The sequence below is a fragment of the Musa acuminata genome, chromosome BXJ1-6 (genome assembly GCF_036884655.1).
Source record: "Musa acuminata AAA Group cultivar baxijiao chromosome BXJ1-6, Cavendish_Baxijiao_AAA, whole genome shotgun sequence".
In the NCBI taxonomy this organism is placed as follows: Eukaryota; Viridiplantae; Streptophyta; class Magnoliopsida; order Zingiberales; family Musaceae; genus Musa; species Musa acuminata.
In genome coordinates, this window is record NC_088332.1 from 302780 (window position 1) to 322708 (window position 19929).

General features: G+C 39.9%; 3 protein-coding genes across 4 annotated transcripts; all 3 read right to left on the reverse strand.

Moving 5' to 3' along the window:
• Positions 1-230: 230 nt before the first annotated feature.
• Positions 231-6692, reverse strand: LOC103970994 (translation initiation factor IF3-2, chloroplastic). Of its 2 annotated transcripts, XM_009384909.3 has the most exons (10): positions 6278-6691; positions 5489-5528; positions 5343-5402; positions 5048-5109; positions 4703-4758; positions 4590-4623; positions 3530-3602; positions 3365-3457; positions 718-891; positions 231-579 (listed from the first exon to the last, which is right to left on the reverse strand). In XM_009384909.3, the coding sequence occupies exons 1-9, from the start codon at positions 6547-6549 to the stop codon at positions 751-753; spliced, it is 831 nt and encodes a 276-aa protein (XP_009383184.2). In that variant the 5' UTR covers positions 6550-6691; the 3' UTR covers positions 231-579; positions 718-750. The 2 variants fall into 2 exon arrangements, with proteins under 2 accessions (XP_009383184.2, XP_018676601.2); XM_018821056.2 differs by lacking the exon at positions 5343-5402 and having other exon boundaries at positions 6278-6692.
• A 2424-nt stretch (positions 6693-9116) lies between these two features.
• LOC135677604 (putative disease resistance protein RGA4) lies at positions 9117-12604 on the reverse strand. The gene has a single exon (XM_065189966.1). It carries the CDS (start codon positions 12363-12365, stop codon positions 9216-9218), a length of 3150 nt encoding a protein of 1049 aa, XP_065046038.1. The 5' UTR covers positions 12366-12604; the 3' UTR covers positions 9117-9215.
• Positions 12605-15923: 3319 nt separating this feature from the next.
• On the reverse strand, positions 15924-17623 carry LOC103970995 (pentatricopeptide repeat-containing protein At3g25210, mitochondrial). Its single transcript, XM_009384910.3, has one exon. It carries the CDS (start codon positions 17572-17574, stop codon positions 16396-16398), a length of 1179 nt encoding a protein of 392 aa, XP_009383185.2. The 5' UTR covers positions 17575-17623; the 3' UTR covers positions 15924-16395.
• Between the last annotated feature and the right edge of the window lie 2306 nt (positions 17624-19929).

Here is a 19929-nt window from a genome sequence, read left to right on the forward strand (position 1 = left end):
CCTATCAGTTCTTTCTCCTCGTGAAGAAACAGATGAAGAGTATCATAAGTTGCTCAAGCAATATAAAAAGGTTCAATCAAGTTATACCTTTTGAGTTAAATCAACAGTTATCAGTAGAATATACAAATATTTGATGCAGAAAGAACAAAATTTTACCTAAGAGAGATGATAAATGAAACTTTCTGATAGAAATGAGATTAATACTAAAAGGAAAAGAACAAAGTAACAAATTGATAATTATCATGGCCTCTTCATAAACTAAGATAATTAGTATCCACATGCTGACTCATACAAAAAGATTTGCTTGTTACTTGCCACAATGCATTCTCTACTATACTAAACAAAACTCTACTGCCCATAATTAGAAGCTATAAATCTTCAAGGCAGACTTAGTGGATGGAAAAGATGAAAACAGCAATCAGAACCATTACCTGGGAATTATTTCCACAATAATAATATGAAAAATGATCTTGTGGCCATGTTGACAAGATCAGTTTTACCATCCGATTCTATCATCCACTGATTCGATATTTACATTAAGTAGTTGAGCAATCACCTCAGCCTGCCTATCCATGAAACCTAAATGAAAAAGATGCCATTATCATTTATTGCATGCACAAATAGCCAAGTTCTAACAATATCGTCATACAAAGTAGTCACTTAACAAGGATGCATAAGCATCCAAAATGTCAAGCAGGAAATAACTGAGATAATTACCTCTTGCCATGATTCCAAGACACTCTCACAAAGCTAAACACTTGCAGAAACTTCTGTAACTGGTTTTTCCTTTTTCTTTGGCTGTTCCTGGTTTTTTTGCAGAACTGCTTTGTTGGGCATGAGAACCATGAAGATGTTTCTTTCGCTGAAGTTTTTACTCTCCTCAGTTGCCAGCTAAATTTTCAGATCCAAAAAAAATAAGGAAAAGAAAAGTTAGTGTGATCAGGTTTTTGGTCAGTCTCATACATAAAAAGGCTCCTAAAAGACTAAGTTCTGCATTTATGTTAACTCGTTTATAAGAAACTGAGAGAAGAGAGCTTTCACAATCATGGTAGCATCAGGCAGTGCATCCTACAACAACAATTGGAAGTTTAAATTCATTAAGTCTGCTAATTAAATATTAAATGGTGCATATAAAGCAGAATACTTGCTAGAAAAGAGTTACCATCATTGGCCTACCATTTTGCAGGAATGCAGTACCAGCTCAGGATACATCCCCTACTTAAAATTTAAATCACACATATTGCTTTGGTGGAGTTATTCAATGGATGGATCAAATCTTCAAACGTTATGCAAGATCTGAATCCAAGTAGATGACATATCTCTTAGATAGAGACTATGTTTTTCACATGTAACTTCCCCATTCCATCCAAGTTGCTCTCTTGACATCAATTAACTAACCCACTGGAATAACTCACTACATGGCTGATATTTTCTGCCACAATGAATAACCACACACGATATTTTGGATGTTCCTATGTCTAATTAGCATCTTACAGTGTACTTAAGTGACATATAACTATGCAAATCATCAAGATAAATATCTATCCTGACTGTTGGTACTATTTTAGGGCAACATAAATATCTATTCATAAACTAACCATCACTCATTCCTCCAAGTGAATCAAGTGCAGAACAGATGGTTTGACTAGAATCCACTTGGGCAAGTTTTCTTTTAGTCCAACTCTCACAAACCAAAATACTGCAAACTTATCCAAATCATTTGAATCATAAGATAAATTCTGTAGAGCAAAATATAATAGAATAGTGAACTAAAAGAAATGAAACTTTATGATCACTGATTTATCTCGTTCTTTCCTAACAAAAGAGGTGCACCTGTGAATTCTACTTTCAAAACTCTTAGAAAGTGTTCTTTTCTCAAAAATAAAATTAACACAGTTAATAACTATTCTACAGAAACCATTTACTCCAGTTTCATATGGCTTCAATGTTTCCTTTTTTTCTCATTGGTTATATCCTTTATGATAACAAATTTGGATCTATTACGGACATTCAAGGTGCAATAGTAGGATCAGGGTTGCTGCAAGCGCTAGGTGCCACAGACTCAAAATGCCCAAGGGCCTGAGCGAGGAGAGGTGCTCCTGAATATTATAATTTAAAAATTATATATCATGATTAATAAAAATAAACTAAAAAGTAGCACTGATGTTTCATCTGAAGTGCTGCCTACCGTAGCAATGATTCAAGATTCTAAAGCTGCAACAGCAATCCAAAACACTAAAAAGTAGCACTAATCACTACAGCAATAGCAATAATAATCAATATTTAATTAATGATTCACTGCAGTAAAGAAGGCAGTTGCTGTTCCCTAAAGTCAGCTGATGTTCACAGGGAAGGGGCAGTTGCTGTTCACTACAGCAGGCAGCTGCTGTTCACGGGGGAAAGGGGGCTATGACAAGGCCGGGATGGGGGGAGACGGGGGGCTGCGGTGAACAGGGCAGAGGTAGGAGGAAGGAGGGAGGTGGAAAAAAGAGAAAGATATTCTGGGAGGAAGGGAAAGCCGCCACCGTGTTGCCAGAGGAAGATGTCACCGCTACTGTTAGAGGAAGACGTTGTTGTTGGTATTGGAGGAAGACGCTGCTGGGGAAGAAGGCGATTGCCATCATTCACCGATGGGAGGAGCGCCACTGCCATGCAGAAATAGGAAAGAGGGTTTCTACGTTAGGGTTCTTCTTGCACGTGAGGTTTCAGGCTTTTTGCGACTGTGTGATAGATAACTGGTTCAATCGATCCAATTGTCTTGCGTTTGGTTTGACTCAAGCTTGATGGTTAATCGATTCAATCGAACAAGATAAGTTAGTTTGGTTCAACTCAAGCTTGACCTAGCAAGAGTTGAACTAGGTGGGCACTCGACCCACCTAGCGCCTGGGCCTTGCCTGAGTGAAGACACCCGCCCAGCGCCTGGTGACTTCACTGAGCAAGATTCATCGAAAGTAGACAATATGATCAGTAAGTCCATACTAGTTTTTAGGTGACTCATCATTAACGTATGGTAACTGCTGATTCAATTGGTCTTTAATGTGGGGTTGGTACATTTTAATTTTTCTGTATTCCTCTTTTCTGCCTGAAATACAAGAGCAGATTGACTATCACAAAATTTGATAATATTTTATCAAATCGAAAGGCAGAAATTGAGGTGAACCAAGGGAACCATGCCAGTCACCTCATGCAGAGTTGCAACATGTAGCAATACCTCTAAATTTTCTAAGCTGTATACAATATTTACCACTTCTTTGTACAAATATAAATATATTATTGAAAGAATAATAGAAAGTTCACATGCAAAAAACAGATGAAGGTTTTTTCTCTAAAAAATATAAATTTCAATGCAAGTTAGGCGCATTACCTCCCCAATGTCACTCTGAAAACGCTGAAGAAGTTCGATAGCAATATTCCTGAACTCATTTTCCCGGCCTTTCAAGTTAACAATGACCTTAACCTGAAGGACAGTTCATAGGCATGAGCCTGAGACTTTACTATAGCATAAAGAATAATATGAATTAAGAAGAACCTTATCTCCATCTTTAAGGAACTTCTGAGTAGCTTTTAACCGCACAGAGTAATCATGAGAGTCAATGTTGTACCTGTCTTCAGACATGTTAGCTAGTCCAGCATAATACGTAAATTAAAAAACTAAGCAAAATATGAACAAAACACATTGAAATAAGAACCGTTAGTCAAACAATGAAGTGAGTGTAAGATATATCACACTCATGAATCAGTCATTGTAGGAAATATATGTTATCAATGTCATTAAAGCCACAGATTATGTTCCTGTTGAACTCTCCGACTTACACTGAACAAACAAATCTAGTAGGAAAATAAGATGTCAAAGAAAAATTCTGCCTAACTATAAGATCAATCACAACATAGGATTGCTAACAGTAAGTGCCAACTTATCCTTTCACAATCCAGCTTCTCTATGACGTTGCCAATAATTCAGTTAATCCTGGGTGTCAATATGGGAAACTGTAAATAAATTTTGGCCTATGGAAAACTATTCTCCTTCTCAGCAAGCATAGCTTTTCTGTTGATATAGTTACATCTGATGCATCGTTAGGCAAATCATCTAGGTACATAATCAAATATTAAACATCTAAAGCAAAAATATCATGTCCTCCAACTACTTTATATCACATAGATCACTAAGCTTTGAGCAAACTGATTATGCAAGCCACACCTGAATATTTTTGTGTCACTATCAATTGGCGACAGCATGGTTAGGGAAGCCAAATGTCCACCACAATTAGTTTAATTTTAAAGTGGCAATATGATACACTTATAGGCAGTAGCAATTGGATATAAGCCCCTACAACTGCACGAATCCCATAGCAAGAACAAAATGATTTCCACAGAGACCACAGTTCCATTCATAATCCCACCAAAGTAGCAAGTGCAACCCCAAAATTTATATGTCCCATCAATATGGTATAGAATGAGCAAAAATTGAAATAGAAAAAAGAAGGTTTGATTAAAAAAATTCAGAGAAAGTAACAAGATAACACGTTATAACCATCATATAACAAATGAGGATAAACAAAATATCCTTTTAATGAAAAGGAGAATCATACCCCATTTTAAGTTCCTTAATGTCCATGCGGTTTGCTGCAAATTGTCAAGAATACATAAGAATCTTCTTTTTTGATTTTTCGATCACAAAGAAACCAAAGGATGGGACATTTACCGGCAGATCTCTTTTGTTGCACTCGTTTCTTCTTTTGCTGCTCGTACTTGTGTTTTCTGTAGAAGCAAAATAATTGTATTAAGTCAACTGTAATTCATATACCTCCTACTTATGTTTTCTGCAGGTGCACTTTGCTGTAGAAAATAATAGTTTTCTGTAGAAACAAAGTGAAACCAACTTATTTTTGCACAGCTTAATGTAATAAAATATCGTTATACCATTTTTATAGTCATACCAAAAGTTTAAACTCTTACAACTGACAAAAATAGAAAATGAGGCAATCAATGAACTACTTCAGCTAAGTGTAAAATAACTGAAACTGTCTAGTTATCACACAGAACATACTTGTAATCTGTCCTCTCAAAGAGGCGAAGCACAGGAGGGTCTGCATCTATGGACAAAATTGCCTGAAAAAGAAAGCAAACAGGAATAAAGTTCCAGATTATCCAATAATTTAATACTTTTCCTTAACCAATAAGTTCTTAATCTGAAGTCATTGGAAGAAGATATAAGTAGGTCCACAAGTAAAAGAAGAATGTGAACTCCAACTTAAACTTATTTCATCCTAGATACAAAATGGATATATCATTTTCATTTGCACTTACAGTTAAAATCACCCGACTTGCTTTATAAGACATACCAGAATTAGATCAGCATCATCTGCCATTCTTACGGCTTCATCTATTGACACTACACCAAGCTATTGAGAGAAAAAAGTAGAGTGGACTCACTGCAAAATGTGGAAGATATAACTAGCACCGAAGAAGGAAAGGAATCTAGACTAACCATATTTTGTTGCTCGTCTAATAACCTTACAGAAGATGACCTGAAACAAGATAAGGAAAATGATACTCATATGGCCTGATGAGCAATGAGAGGTAAAAAATTTAATTCGATTTAATATGTGGACAAGCAGAATGTCTCAGTAAATACAAGCATAAGATTCTTAAGATCAATGATAGTACAAGCTATTCATCCATCGAAGCACAAGGAACAAAGATTATGGATGTAGGTCACGTTGAATAATTTCATCCACATTAATTACGTCCACATTTTCCGGGAAAAAATTGTTTATTCACTGAGAAAAAGAACTGATAAGTTTCTACAGTTACATATACCTCCATTCGCACAACCTGTTTTCAACACTAGATCAAATTCAAGGAAATGTGCTACAAAAGCACCTAAGTTTTAGTTCTGGACCTCAACGATGAAATTTATGCATCATGCACGGAAGATATGAATTCAAAAGGCTTGATTGAATTTTAGAGTGATTCATATAAGGATGGGTTCATCTTTTCCTAGGATTAGTTGCGTGTTCAACTCCTTCCGAATATCTCACTAGTACCATTCGAAACCTCACCAGCCATTTTATCTTCTTTGATGTCTTTGTCTATTCACAGGGGGAAAAGGAGAAGAAAACAAGGATACTTTTTGGCTTTCCACCGATTAAGCTATCAAAGCCTCAGCCTTAAGCAGACTCATCGTCGGTTTCCAGGGAAAATTAGGCATCCAAATCCTCAGAAAGCAAAAGGCTCGGTTCAATGAATCCAACCAGGAAGAGAAAGAAGAGCATACTTGATCCTGTCAAGGTCGAGGGCAGGGTCGTAGTCGGGATCTGCGGCGGCGCGGCCATCTCTCGGGCGCCTCCGGGATGGGCCAGGGCGGTACCCACCGCCGCCGCCGTAGCGGGCGACCACCGCGGCGAGGAGACGGCGACCGCCGATCCGGTTCCGGGAGAATTTGAGCCGGAGGGGTAGCGGCACCAAGGGGAGGCGCCTCGACGGGTTGGGTGCCGCGGGAGACAAGGAGGGCGAGGGATTGAAAGAACAGATAGCGATTCTGGCCATGCTTTAACTTCAATCAAACAAAGGAAAAGAAGGAGAAGGAGGAGGAGGAGGAGGAATCTCAGACCCTCCTTCCTCTCGATCTCTTCCCGAGTGGCAAGGGAGAGGAAAAGACGACGACTAGTAGTTACTGATGGGGGGGGGAGGTTCTTCTTATCCACACGGCGCTCTCCGATCGTCTCAAGAGCTCCTCCAGCCTTGTTTCTGTTTTCTACAACAAAAACAGAACAGGAGATGGTTAATGAAGGCTGGAAAGAAAAGAAACAAGAAGATGGATATGTTTAATGTTTTATAAAACAAATTTGGATGGGCGCAACAAAGACGGGAAATAATGTGGTCGGATCGCTTACCTTAACGTGAAATTTCTTTTTGTAAAATTGCGTATATTTTTGTAAAATTTTAATTTTAGCATATGTAATGTCGTTGCAAAAATCTAAAAACTTGAACTTGTCGTTTGGTTAACGTCAATAAGTGAACTTAATTTGGTTATTAAATTAAAAATTCAGATGAAATTAATATACTTTAATAATAATTTATTGTGAATGAATTGTTCCGCAATTTATTTATACATATATTTTTTGCTAGGAGTGTATCTAAAATGTTCCCATCCACTACACCTCATCTAACATCTTGTTAGGTGATTTGGTCACCTTGAATCATTTAAAAAATTATCTTATTTTCATTGTTCTTTGCTATTCATTTGGGCCAAAACCCAATCAGTTGGTGTTAGTATTATAAGTTTAAATCTAATAGGGACTCCTTCAGTAGCTTGAATCTAATTAGGAATAAATTCCAAATATACTTATCGATTCTAATAAGAAATGATTAAAAAATCAGTACAATATTAACACAAGTAGACAAGATGCGATCATTCTTTCTCAAAGACATGATTTTATTGATTGATTATACTTTATCGATAATAGATGTTTAAGTACACATGAATGAATGAATGAATGAATGAACGAACGAAGAGCTCTTCGGATCGCTAAGCTTAAGCATTGGTCGAATGTGGTTAACCACCTTAAAATTTTTTTATGAAGAGGTAGAAGAAAGATTTCCATCATTTTGATTCATTACTTATTTTCTTGATGTATTATTTAATTCTTTTTTTGGTATTATTTATGGGCTAATTTTAATGTTTTATTCAATAAAAAATTTGCTTTCTTCTAGAAGAGCATAAAATTATGGAGTGAAACAATATCTTTGATTAGCGTTAAAGATGAGCTTTGAGGTAATTTCTTCTTTATTTGTGGGCTCTCTTTAAGATATAGTGGCGATGGAGCATCATTTATTTAGATATATTTTATTTTTTTTCTTTTAATTTTGGGGGTGGAGGCTATTTAACAAGGCTGAATAAATGAAAATGTGTTGTGAGACAATAATCTTTTTTAGATGACGTAAGTCCATCATTTCATGTCAGCATTTGGATCGTAAGGGAAGTATGAAGATTAATTTTTATACAACAATTTTATTGTGTTAGGTTAGTAAGTTAATAATAGTGTTGCATGCAATCTTAGAAACGGCAAATTACATACTTTGGTTTTCGTGAGGCAGCAGAGATGGTTGTGTTTTGTTTGCTTTTGAAACAAAAGCCGTCTACCATTCGACGTGCGACACAAAAGAGTAGTAGTCGATTGTTACAGATATAAAAAAAATTGTTCTGATTGAAGTGAGATGCAAACCAATAGTATCATAGCAGAGCAAATGTGGAAGTGAGATGCAAACCAATAGTATCAGAGCAGAGCAAATGTGGAAGTGAGATGCAAACCAATAGTATCAGAGCAGAGCAAATGTGGAAGTGAGATGCAAACCAATAGTATCAGAGCAGAGCAAATGTGGAAGTGAGATGCAAACCAATAGTATCAGAGCAGAGCAAATGTGGAAGTGAGATGCAAACCAATAGTATCAGAGCAGAGCAAATGTGGAAGTGAGATGCAAACCAATAGTATCAGAGCAGAGCAAATGTGGAAGTGAGATGCAAACCAATAGTATCAGAGCAGAGCAAATGTGGAAGTGAGATGCAAACCAATAGTATCAGAGCAGAGCAAATGTGGAAGTGAGATGTAAACCAATAGTATCAGAGCAGAGCAAATGTGGAAGTGAGATGCAAACCAATAGTATCAGAGCAGAGCAAATGTGGAAGTGAGATGCAAACCAATAGTATCAGAGCAGAGCAAATGTGGAAGTGAGATGCAAACCAATAGTATCAGAGCAGAGCAAATGTGGAAGTGAGATGCAAACCAATAGTATCAGAGCAGAGCAAATGTGGAAGTGAGATGCAAACCAATAGTATCAGAGCAGAGCAAATGTGGAAGTGAGATGCAAACCAATAGTATCAGAGCAGAGCAAATGTGGAAGTGAGATGTAAACCAATAGTATCAGAGCAGAGCAAATGTGGAAGTGAGATGCAAACCAATAGTATCAGAGCAGAGCAAATGTGGAAGTGAGATGCAAACCAATACTATCAGAGCAGAGCAAACGTGGAAGTGAGATGCAAACATTAACAAGTTTATTATACCAGAGAGAGAGAGAGAGAGTTGGAGGGCATACGTACATTATTATATTAAGAAGGATTGCCTCCCATGGATGGATGACTTCACTTGGGTCAACACACACACACACACTTGCAAATCGATGAAGAAGACGGATGGACAAATATCCTTTGCCGGTTAGAGCTGCAACTTTGGACAGCCTTCATTCCAAATGTGAAAACGGGGCGATTGTTTGAGCCTCTCGGGAATGAATGACAGCATGGCGCAATCTCGTACAATCAGGTGTTTAAGAGATTTGAGTTCTGCCAACCAATCCGGCAAAGAGATCAAATTGTTGCATCGGATAATATACAAATGAGAAAGGTCCTCAAGATACTTGATACCCTGTGGTAAGCACCTCAGCTCTTCACACCCAGTTATCTCTAAGGCAGTGACATATTTAAGGTTCTGCCAACCTACAAATTCAGAGGTCAGCAACTTGTCATTATTCAACCATAGTGATAATGCAAGAAGCCTGCTTGATGGTCGCACATGAAATTCCTTGAATTTTGGACACTGGATTAGTATCAACCTAAGAAGCATCGGGAACATGTCACCTTCACCTTTTGCCTTGAGCCATCTCTCCAGCATAGGCATTTCTGAGAAAATGAGTGATTCCAATCTAGGAAATGTGTCACCATTACCATCACCGTAAAATGCATCATCCACTGCACTAATTGAATCCATGCCACTTATCTCAACAGTCTCAAGCTTAGGTAGTTGTCCAAGCGGTGGTAGCCTTTCACATTTCTTTAGATTGACAAGCTTGATCTCTGTCAAATGCCACAGATTTTCTTTTTTGCACGCCATCCAGCTCGGAAGTTTCTTCCCCATATAAGAAAGTATTTCTAGATTCTTCAAAGCTAGGTTAGGCTGAAGGTGTTCCAGTACCTGCTCATCTAATAATACTATGTTAGTAACTAATGCAACTTCTATATCCCACCACTCCCAACTTAGTGTCGAACACTCGAGCAATATTTTATCCTCGAGCTTTAAGGCTCGAGCATCCTCCGCGCTTGATAGTCCATTAAGTGTTTTCAGACGAAGTTCTTTAAGATTTACTAAACTCTGCAACTCTAGGATGACACTTGAAAGACTATTAGTTGTAGTATGCATTGTTAACTTTTGGAGGTTAGTCAATTGCTCTATTCCATGAGGCAATTGAGTTAAGGACACACATTTGTCCACATTTAGCATTGTCAATTTTTTCATGCTGACTAAACCTTCAGGTAATTTCATGAATGATTGACAACCTTCGACATCTAACTCTTGTAAATTTGTAAGGGCGGTAATCGAATCAGGAAGCATTCGAAGCTTCTGACAGTAAGCTAGTTTTAAAATCAATAAATTCTTGAGTTTGTGGATCGATTTGGATAATTTCTGAAAGTTTTCACAATGAGTCAACTTTAAGATCTTCAAATTTTGAAGGTTGAAGATATATTTAGGAAGTGCTTGAATCTGAGTGTAGGAAAGGTTGAGGTATCTCAGGCTAACCAACTTGGCAATTGTATTAGGTAATTGTTGGATCCTACAATGTGATAAATGTAATATCCGTAAGTGTACCAGATTTATAAACATGGCTGCTGGGATCTCTTTGATTTGACACTTTTGATCGTTTTCAGCCATCTCTTCCTCCGTTTGCAAAATCAAAGTTCTTAGTCTCTTTGTGACCCCTGCTGATAAGGCGGTTGGAAACGTGAAGGAATCATCAGAATCGACAAGCAAGCATAGATGGCAACATTGTTTCGGGATTCTTATTGAATCTTGACCGATCCTTGTCCTCATATAGTAATCTGAATCCAACGTTGAAAATCGTAACTCAATTTCACGGATCAATCGATACATCTTCTCGGCATCAAATGATTGTTGTGGCATAAGGTCTTCAGCGATCATCATATGCATGTAGTCTTCCATTAAATAGCTACATGGATCTAAATTGCACAATGAGCCATAGAGTCGTAATCGTGCAAGTTTAGTTGAAAGATTTTGGAGGCTCATTAATTTAAAATGCTGATGGTGTCTAACATTTGAGTAAGGAGGCCAAACATCTGAGTGACAAGACAAATCATATGCTACTTCTTGCCATCGACTTACCTCAGCGTACCTGAATATTGAGCCCAACGTCTTTGCCAGTAAGGGAGAGCCCTTAATTGTTTTGTATTGTTGCTCCGCAAATTGAAGTAGCAAATTTATGGTACAAGTGTTCTCTTTGTCCTGCGCTGATCCAATGAATGTGTCTCGCATGACCAATTTTATCCAAGCATCCTCTGAGAGGCCAGCCAACATATACTCTTTGCACCCAAATATATTTCGATAAGAAGCAATATCTATACTCCAACTAGTATATTCGGTAGTGTATTTGGTGGTGATGATCACTACTGTACTTCCGATTCCACCCACATGCAATAGGTTGTGCTTTAGTTGATCCCACTTGTCTTTCAACCCCTCTTCCGTATAATCATAGTATACTTCATTCAAGATGAGCAAGTATCTTCTTTGGCCGAGCCGTTCATTCACGAGTAGCCAGATAGCTTGGTGCGATTGCAGATGGTCGCACGAGTCTCCCGTGATAGACCTTGCAAATTCTCTCCCGATGCTTAGTTGATCCCAAGATAAGTCGAAGGAAACGTCCACCCAGATTCGATGATGGAAATGTTGGCGCACCCAGGGGTGGTGGTAAATCATCCGAGCCAGGGTTGTCTTCCCCATGGATGGATATGATGGCAACGACCTTTCATCATGGATGACAATGACGAAGGGCTCACTGTTGCTAGATGATTGATTCTGCTGAAGAATCTCTACAATATTATCTCTGGCCTCATCTCTTCCCACCACTTCCTCTCCTAGGACATAGGAGTACTCTTCATCGCATGGATCCATGGCATCCATCATCTCCTTCCGGAGGTCCAAGGCAGACCCCCTAAGGACGAGCTCCTTCAACCTGAGCCCCATCTCCTTGAGCTCCTGCAGAATAGAAAGACGAAAAGCCACTCGGAAGGAGCGCAACAAGGGATTCGACGGTGCCGCTGCCCTCCCCGGCCACTCCAAGATCCGGTCGAGCAGGTTTTGGACGTCCGCAATGGCTGCACCCGCATCCGCCATCCACATCTCCACGTCCGGCTGCGTCCACGCCCGCATCGTCGCGTCCCGAATGACTGCATTGATGGCCCAAAGGTCAGGAATAATCTTCTCCAGATGATGTTGGATGCCTAGCTCCCGACATCGCTCCTTCATATCAAACGACGGCAGCAAATCCAAGAGTATGTGCCGCAAATCCACTGCCGCCATGCTTTCGCTCCGGCCTTTGATGTTTTGGTTGCGTGAGGTGGGGGTGAGAGCGCTAGAGATGTATATTGTGATTGATGATGAGCATCTATCTATACTTGGTTTGTTTATTGGATCACGATGATTCTTCTACTTTTATTAGTATTATTATTATTAATGTTGTGGCTACTCTTTAAAGTGTATGCCACACCAACACACACTCTTGGAATCAATGCTAAGCCTCCTCTAAATAAAGCACTTTCCTCACACACGCCATAATTCTTTTTCGTTTCGGATCCTAACCTTCGTCCCCAAGCATGGAATGGTAGCAGCTATAAAAGAGGTGATCGGATGTTACTTTAACCGACAAAATGCTAAACACAATCCATGTCAACATTTCATAGAATAATCCTTCCTTGTTAGAGAAGCTTTGGTTGTTCCTTTTGATATTCCAATCTTGAAGGCCGTGCCTCTTTTACTCTCTCTTTAGCTTTTTTTATTATTATTATTTATTTGTTTATACGTTCTATATTATTTTAGAATATGCATACTTGAAGCTTTTTGACCAACACTTCAATTCTTATTTTTCATCTATGTCCGCAACAATCAATTATATAAAATATGACAATCACGGATTTGATTAAATTTCAAATGTCCAATCTATCAATAAATCGTACCGAACTCATAATGCATAATTGATATTGGTCGCTAAATTTTTTTTAATCGATATTATTTTAATACATGAACGAACGGAGTTCGAATAAAACAAGGATATGGTTCAACTATCCTTGTAATAATAATCATTAAGCATCTTTTGACTTTTGATCTAAGCTTCAAGATCGAAGTTAACAAAAGTTTATGCCATCGTCGAGAGATGCTTAGTATTTGTATCTCATAGTTTCAAATTATACTATGTCAAGCAAATTCATATTGATTTTTTTTTTTTTTTTTTGTGAATGACGAATCAGTATCTCGAGCAACATAATAACCTTTGTTGGGAAAATATTTCATGTGCAGGATGAAAATTAAAAATAGTCACATGTTATTAAACCAAGTAGATAAGTTTGAGTAAAAAAGAAAAAGAAAATGAGAGAGCTATTAGGCAAATATTCTAATCGTTTATTGGTAAATTTGGAGATTCCTCTATCATTTCAAAGTTATTCGAATGCAGTTATTATAACCTTTTATCTAAAGCTTAAATAGTACCCCCCCTTTTTTTTTTTGTTTTCTATTAGATGTATATGGCCACGGAAATGTAACAACAAAATAATCTTGGAATCATCAAAGCACGCAACCAATATCGTAAGCAAGCTCTCGTGAAGCCCTTTTTTTCACTCTCCACACTTCCTTTTGGCTTCCAATTATAATCTTGATCTCTAGCATGCCATCATCCAATGTCTTTGATCGACATAATCCAATGCAAACATTTCATCTAATAATCTTTATTGAGAACTTTATTTTTCCATGCAGTTCGTTCTAATCTTCATGTTTTTTCTTTCATTTATCTTCCCTCGAGTGCCTTCTACCCTCTTTTCGTTTCTTCTTTTCCATTTAGCCTTTTTTTTTTTTCCTATTTATTCTATATTACTTGGAGTTTTTCTATTTGTTCTATATTACTTGGAGTTTTTCTATTTGTTTGTTCTAGGACATTCCATTTGTATTATTAAAGTTGTATATGTATGCCACCCACACCATCACACTCTTGGAATCAACCTTTGTCATCAATGCACGCAACCGATATCATAAGCAATCGCTAATTATGAAGTTCTTTCATTACTCTCCACACTTCTTTTTGGCTTCCAATCTTATTCTTTATTTCGAGCATGTCATAACGGAAGGGGAAAAAAAAAAGGGAAAAAGGTTGATATAAAGAAAAGTATGGATGCCAATTTTATGCATTAGATATGCCAGTTTTCATATCTATGCTTTTGTTTGTTCCTTGCAGTTCTCTCATGCTTTAGATATGCTGCTAATCTTCATGTCTTTTCTTTCACTTATCCGTACATAAGTGCCTCCTACACTCTTTTCCTTTCTTTTTAGTATTTTTTTTTTTGTCCTGTTTGCTCTATATTATAGAGTCTACATACTTGGAGCCTTTCTATTGAAGTCTCTTTTTCTTGTTTATGCTAACTCTTAATTTTGCCTCTCCAAATGCTTCGGTGCTTATAGGATTTCCAAATCGTGCATTTTTTCCTTCTTCTTAATAGTGATGATCGATCTACCAAAACAACCCATTTAAGTATAGCATCTCGTGATGAAATTTTAATAACAAAAGATTTGTTTTAATTCGAAATGTCTCATCTATTAATAAATAAAGTGGAGGCCAATGGCATTTTGTTATTCAGAATAAGACCATATTTAATCTTATAATATTTGTATAGTTGAGATCAATCTATCGACTATCTTTGTAACGTTACTAATAATATTTTAACTTTTGATCTAAGCATTACATCAAATTTAGAGTTAAGTAACAAATTTTGAGTTAAGGTACGATACTGTTCGACACACGCTTAGCCTTCGTATCTACCATAATTCAAAATTTACTGTCCCAAGCAAATGGATATGAGATTTTTCCTTGTGAACCACTAATCATTTATATCAACTGACATAACAAATTTTATTAGAAAAATATTTGTATTTAAGATGAAAATGAAAAAATATAAAACATTATTAAGCAGAAAAATAGTCAAGCAATTTATAATATGTTTAGTACAAAACAACTTAACATTTTAGTTTGTGATAGTATATATATATATATATATATATATATATATATATATATATATATATAGAGTGGACTTAGTTTTGAAAGCAATAATTTGAAGAGAATTCCAATTCCATGATTTTACAATACTTAAAAGCATCTTTTTCCTCTTACCACCATCCCTCACGGAGGGGTACTTCAAGTAATTGATCTTCACAATGATGTCTAAAAACGGGTACTTCAGGTTGAACTCAGCTGGGTACCATCTATAAAGTCGACCAAAAAATACAATACAGATGAAGAACTCAAAAAAAGTCAATCAAAAGCTCATACAATACAGTATGAGCTTAATCTAAAAAAGAACATACGACTAAATTATACAGTATGCAAACAGGAATTATACTTAGTTTTCAGAAATCATTAAGAAAAGTTTACAACTAGGAGTTGTGGCAATTTGACTGTTTGTTTTTGTCATCTTTGTCTTGTTTTTCGAGTGATGTTCCAATTTTTTATTAGCTTCATTTCTGCCTTGTAAAAACAAGGCAGAAATTCATAAATGCGTTGCTGTCTCTTCCAGGAGGATATCTGAGATCAGAAATTCTAAAGAAGACGGATACATTTGGATTCTAAATCACTGCAGAAAAATCAGGAGGTTCGATCTATGTGATTGCAAATTTCATTTTGTTTGCAGGCAATAATAATAGAGTTAACAACAAGATTTTCTTTTTTTTTTTGACAAATCTTGAACTCATCAGAACATAACCATATCGTAATGTACAAAACCCTTTTCCTTTGACACTGTTTTAAATGGAGTCAACTTCAGTAACTATGGTCAGAATGGCATTAACTTCAGTGGATGTCATCAACATTCTCAAAAGTTGAGAGATGAAAACAGTTTCATTTACATAGATTAGGACTATCAGACAATTAAGTGTGCCAAGAACATGAAAGATTTACCACAAGAAGAGGAAACAATAACAACAACCTGATGGATATGGATACTATCAACATATGAATAAGGTTTAATTCATTATTCCAAAATATGTAGCCATGCAAGGAGAAAATTTGACTCCACATTGACGTCAACCAGTTGTATAAATCAAGAGGATTCAATCATCCTTCAAGCATAATGTATACTGAGACTCTGAAGAGCTCACCTGCTGATGTCCCACCCAAGGTTGCAGTAATCCGGCTCAGGAAACCCATGCAGCCAGAGATCTTTCTCCATCAAAAATCTCTTTTTTGGTATCTCAAGTGTTTAGCTCATGCTTTGGAGATCCAAATCTAGTCCTCACCCGACAAAATCTAGGATCGGAGGAGCAGATCGGCGGCCGACCAATCATCACTGGTTCACTCACGTGGCTGGCAGAGCCAATGCAGCCCCTCCAACAAGTCGGAGTACGTCTTGCGATCCATGGCGCCCTTCGTCCTCCCCAGCTCCTCAAGCAGCTCGAACGCCGCATCCGCCCGCCCCTCCCTGCACATCTCCTCCAGCACCGTCCGGTACGTTAGTAAGTCGGGCGCCATCCCGTTGGGCAGCATGTCAAACACCACCTCGATCCCCTCGTCGAGCCTCCGCTCCAGCGCCAGGCCGCACACCAACGCCATGTAGACGGTGGCGGTCGGCACCAGGCCCTTCGCCCTCATCTCCTTGAAGTAGTCCATGGACTTCCCCACCGAGCCCTTCTGGCACAGCCCCTGCACGATGTAGCCATAGGAGAACTCGTTAGGCTCGCAGCCGTAGAGCCCAATTTCCTTGAAGACCCGGATGGCCTCGTCCATCTCCAGGCACTTGGAGTAGGCCTTGATGATAAGGTTGAGGGCGAAGGTGTCCGGGATCACGCCCGAGGCCTTCATCTGCCGGGCCAGAGACCGGACGGAGTGGAGGTAGACGTAGGAGACGGGTGGCTTGCCGAACCGGCGGAGGACGGCGGCCAGGAGCATCGAGTAGGTCTCGATGGAGGGTCGGCACGACGTGTGGGCGGTGGTGCTGCGCTGCAGCATCTTCTTGAAGAGGTCGAAAGCGCGGGAGAAGAGGTGGCGGCGGGAGCAGCAGAAACGTACGGCGGCGTTGAAGAGGGGGAGGTCGGGGGAGCAGGCGCCGGCGAGGACCTCGTCGACGAGGGCCTCGGCGTGGGCGTAGCGGCGGCCAGAGACGGCGACCTGAAGCATGGCGAGGTAGGCCGGGGCGGTGTGGCGATACCCGGGGCGGAGGGCGGTCCAGCGGAAGAGGTCGAGGGCGAGGTCGGGATCAGCCTGCGCGCGGATGGCGGCTGCGACGTCGTCGGCGGTGAAGCCCGGTCGGAGGCGGTCGACCCACGAGTCGAATTGCTTCTCCAGAGGAGTACGGCCGCGAGCGTCGGAGTTGGGATCAAAAGTAGGGTTAGGGTTTTGCGAGGAAGAATCGCAGAGGCGGCGAGAGGGAGCAAACGGGTGTAGGTGAGTGCAATTAGGGATTTGGGAGACGAGGAGGAGACGATGTATGGATTTGGAGAGGAGGCGATTAGAGAGGGGGAGGAGGACTGCCATTATCGGACGGTGGCAGCGGTGGGAGAAGGCAGAAAAAGACGTTCTTTTTGCTCGCGGCGAAACAAAGAAGGGGGGAGAATGCTTATAAATGTTCGAAGAGAGCCCACTTCGGCCCATTTCATTTGAATTACCACTTAGGAGGGCACAAGGAAAACGGGCCGGCGATACCGACAGCCGAGTGCCCAAAACCCTCTTCTGTTCCGAACTCGGAATTGAGATCGCACCTTATCGAATAAAATGGTTCGTTCTCCTCCAAATCTTTTCCATTCCTTAAGAATTTGATCCTCGTTCTTATCCCTCGCCAACATTCCGGTAGTGGTGCTGGAGAAGGGAAGAAGAAGAATTCGCCGTTAGTGATCGTCTCTTCATTCTCCGCCAGGGGATTTGGATTTGATTTCGTTGAAAGGTTGGCGCCTATTCAATGATTGGGGGGTTTACTGTTTGATCTATTCGATCGCACTATGGTCGTATTTGATGCTCTCGTCTCTGGGAATGCACTATATTCTTCCACTTGTCTTCATTGTTTTGGTTGCAAAGGTGTCTTCTTTGGCTGAGGTCTGCTGTATTCCTCCACCTGTAGCTTGAATCGATGTCCAAAAGCAGTCGCCAAGCTACAGTAGCTCTGTGTTCTTCTCTTCCTGAGAATGCTTGCAATGGTTTGTTCATGTTTCCATCGTTTGCTTTGCAACAATGCAGAATCATCCGTTGAAACCGTTGTCTGCATATGAGTGGACTTTCTACAAAGAATGCTGAAGAAGATGGGTGCTTTACTGGAGGAGTCATATTTGACGCCATCTCAACGTGATAATTGACCCATTAAGTCCAAAATGCTAAAGTCCAAACTATAGCAATAGACTTTTCTAGCTTTGAAAATCAACTCAAACATCCTCTCGCTTTCAATGTAAATAAACACCAGCAATGTAACAGCAGAATCACAGCAACCATCATGACTTCCCTTGAGAAAGTCAGAACAAACTTACCCAAATACAACAAAAACATAACACAACAACCCTTGTCGATCAAAGTTGACCTGTTGACCAGTCAACTTCCCCATCTTCGTCTTCTTTGCGGTTGCTGCCGAGAGGACAGTGGCCGATCGACGATCGGAGAGGCAGCTTCGACGTCGGAGATGAGGATCGAATGGTTTTGGTCGGATTTGAGCTCGAGTGGGAGATCTCTCGAGTCTTCTCTTATTCCTTACTTATACTTTCTGCATTGTTCCCTGCTCCATTTATAGGAGCGAGGGAAGGCTGAGGACTCGCTGCCCACGAGTGGGGAGAAGTGCGGCTGCACGTGGGTGGCTGCGGCGAGTGTCTATGCATGGGCGACTACGACTACGGCAAGCGCGGCGGGCAGCTGCACATGGACGGCTGTGGCGATCGCCGCTGGCGAGCGCACCCGCATGCAACGAGGACCGCAACTACGATGGGCGGCTGTGGCGAGCACACCTACGTGCGACAAGGACCACAGTGAGCAGTGTGATCGTGGGCTGCGGCGAGCACACCTGCGTGCAACGAGGACCGTAGTGACCGGTGCGATCGTAGGCTGCGGCAGCCGACTGCGGCGAGGGTGACTGCGATGGGCGATTGTGGCGATGAGGAACGCGGAGGGAAAACCCTCGCGTGAGGGGAGTGTGAATGCAGGAACAAGGTACGACTACGATGTGGAATGCCAGGTGGGGGTCGGTGAAAAGTTGACTTGGGTCAAAATTTCTAGTTGATTTGATTCGAGCCCAAATCTAACTCAATTTTAGTCGATTCCCATAAATTCTCCTCCTTGACGAATTCATCTTGTCTTTTCCCAAAAGTGCTCACTCCATAGGGCATTAGCTAAAGCTCGTTGCAGGTTGATCAAATCAAATTAAAACAGCGCTCGAATTTAGTCGAAGGAAGCAGTTTCATCAGCATCTCTGTGGGGTTGTGAGCTGTATCAATTTTGTGAAGAAAAACTTCCTTATTAGTAATTGTTTCATGATTCAAGATTGGCATGCATGTTAAACTCTTATTATTTTTTTAATTTTAGGTGATGCTCATCATAATTTGATTGAAACCCTAACTTAAACATCAGACATGATGATGTCATGATGATTGTCCCATCAAGTTCCTTGAGCATCAAAGCCATCATTTATTTCCCCTTTTTGCGGGTGTTGAGACATGGATGGATGGATGGGTCATGAACTTGCTTGGAAGTTTTCGGATCATTTTGCTTGGAGAAATGATACGATGGGTAGGTGGAGTCCTAATCCTGGGTTAGGTTACGTCAAATCATCGTGCTGTGGACGAGTGCCAGCGATTCATATTTGTCTACGTCCTGTTAGCTGGGGATGCAGACTGCACGCTTTATCCATGTACTGCA

Coding starts and splice junctions, on each gene's coding strand:
- LOC103970994 (XM_009384909.3), bottom strand. CDS start 6,549: ATGGCCAGAATCGCTATCTGTTCTTTCAATCCCTCGCCCTCCTTGTCT. Junction 5,110..5,342: donor ATGATGCTGATCTAATTCTG/GTATGTCTTATA, acceptor TTTCTTTTTCAG/GCAATTTTGTCCATAGATGC. Junction 4,759..5,047: donor TTTGAGAGGACAGATTACAA/GTATGTTCTGTG, acceptor TTGCTTCTACAG/AAAACACAAGTACGAGCAGC.
- LOC135677604 (XM_065189966.1), bottom strand. CDS start 12,365: ATGGCGGCAGTGGATTTGCGGCACATACTCTTGGATTTGCTGCCGTCG.
- LOC103970995 (XM_009384910.3), bottom strand. CDS start 17,574: ATGGCAGTCCTCCTCCCCCTCTCTAATCGCCTCCTCTCCAAATCCATA.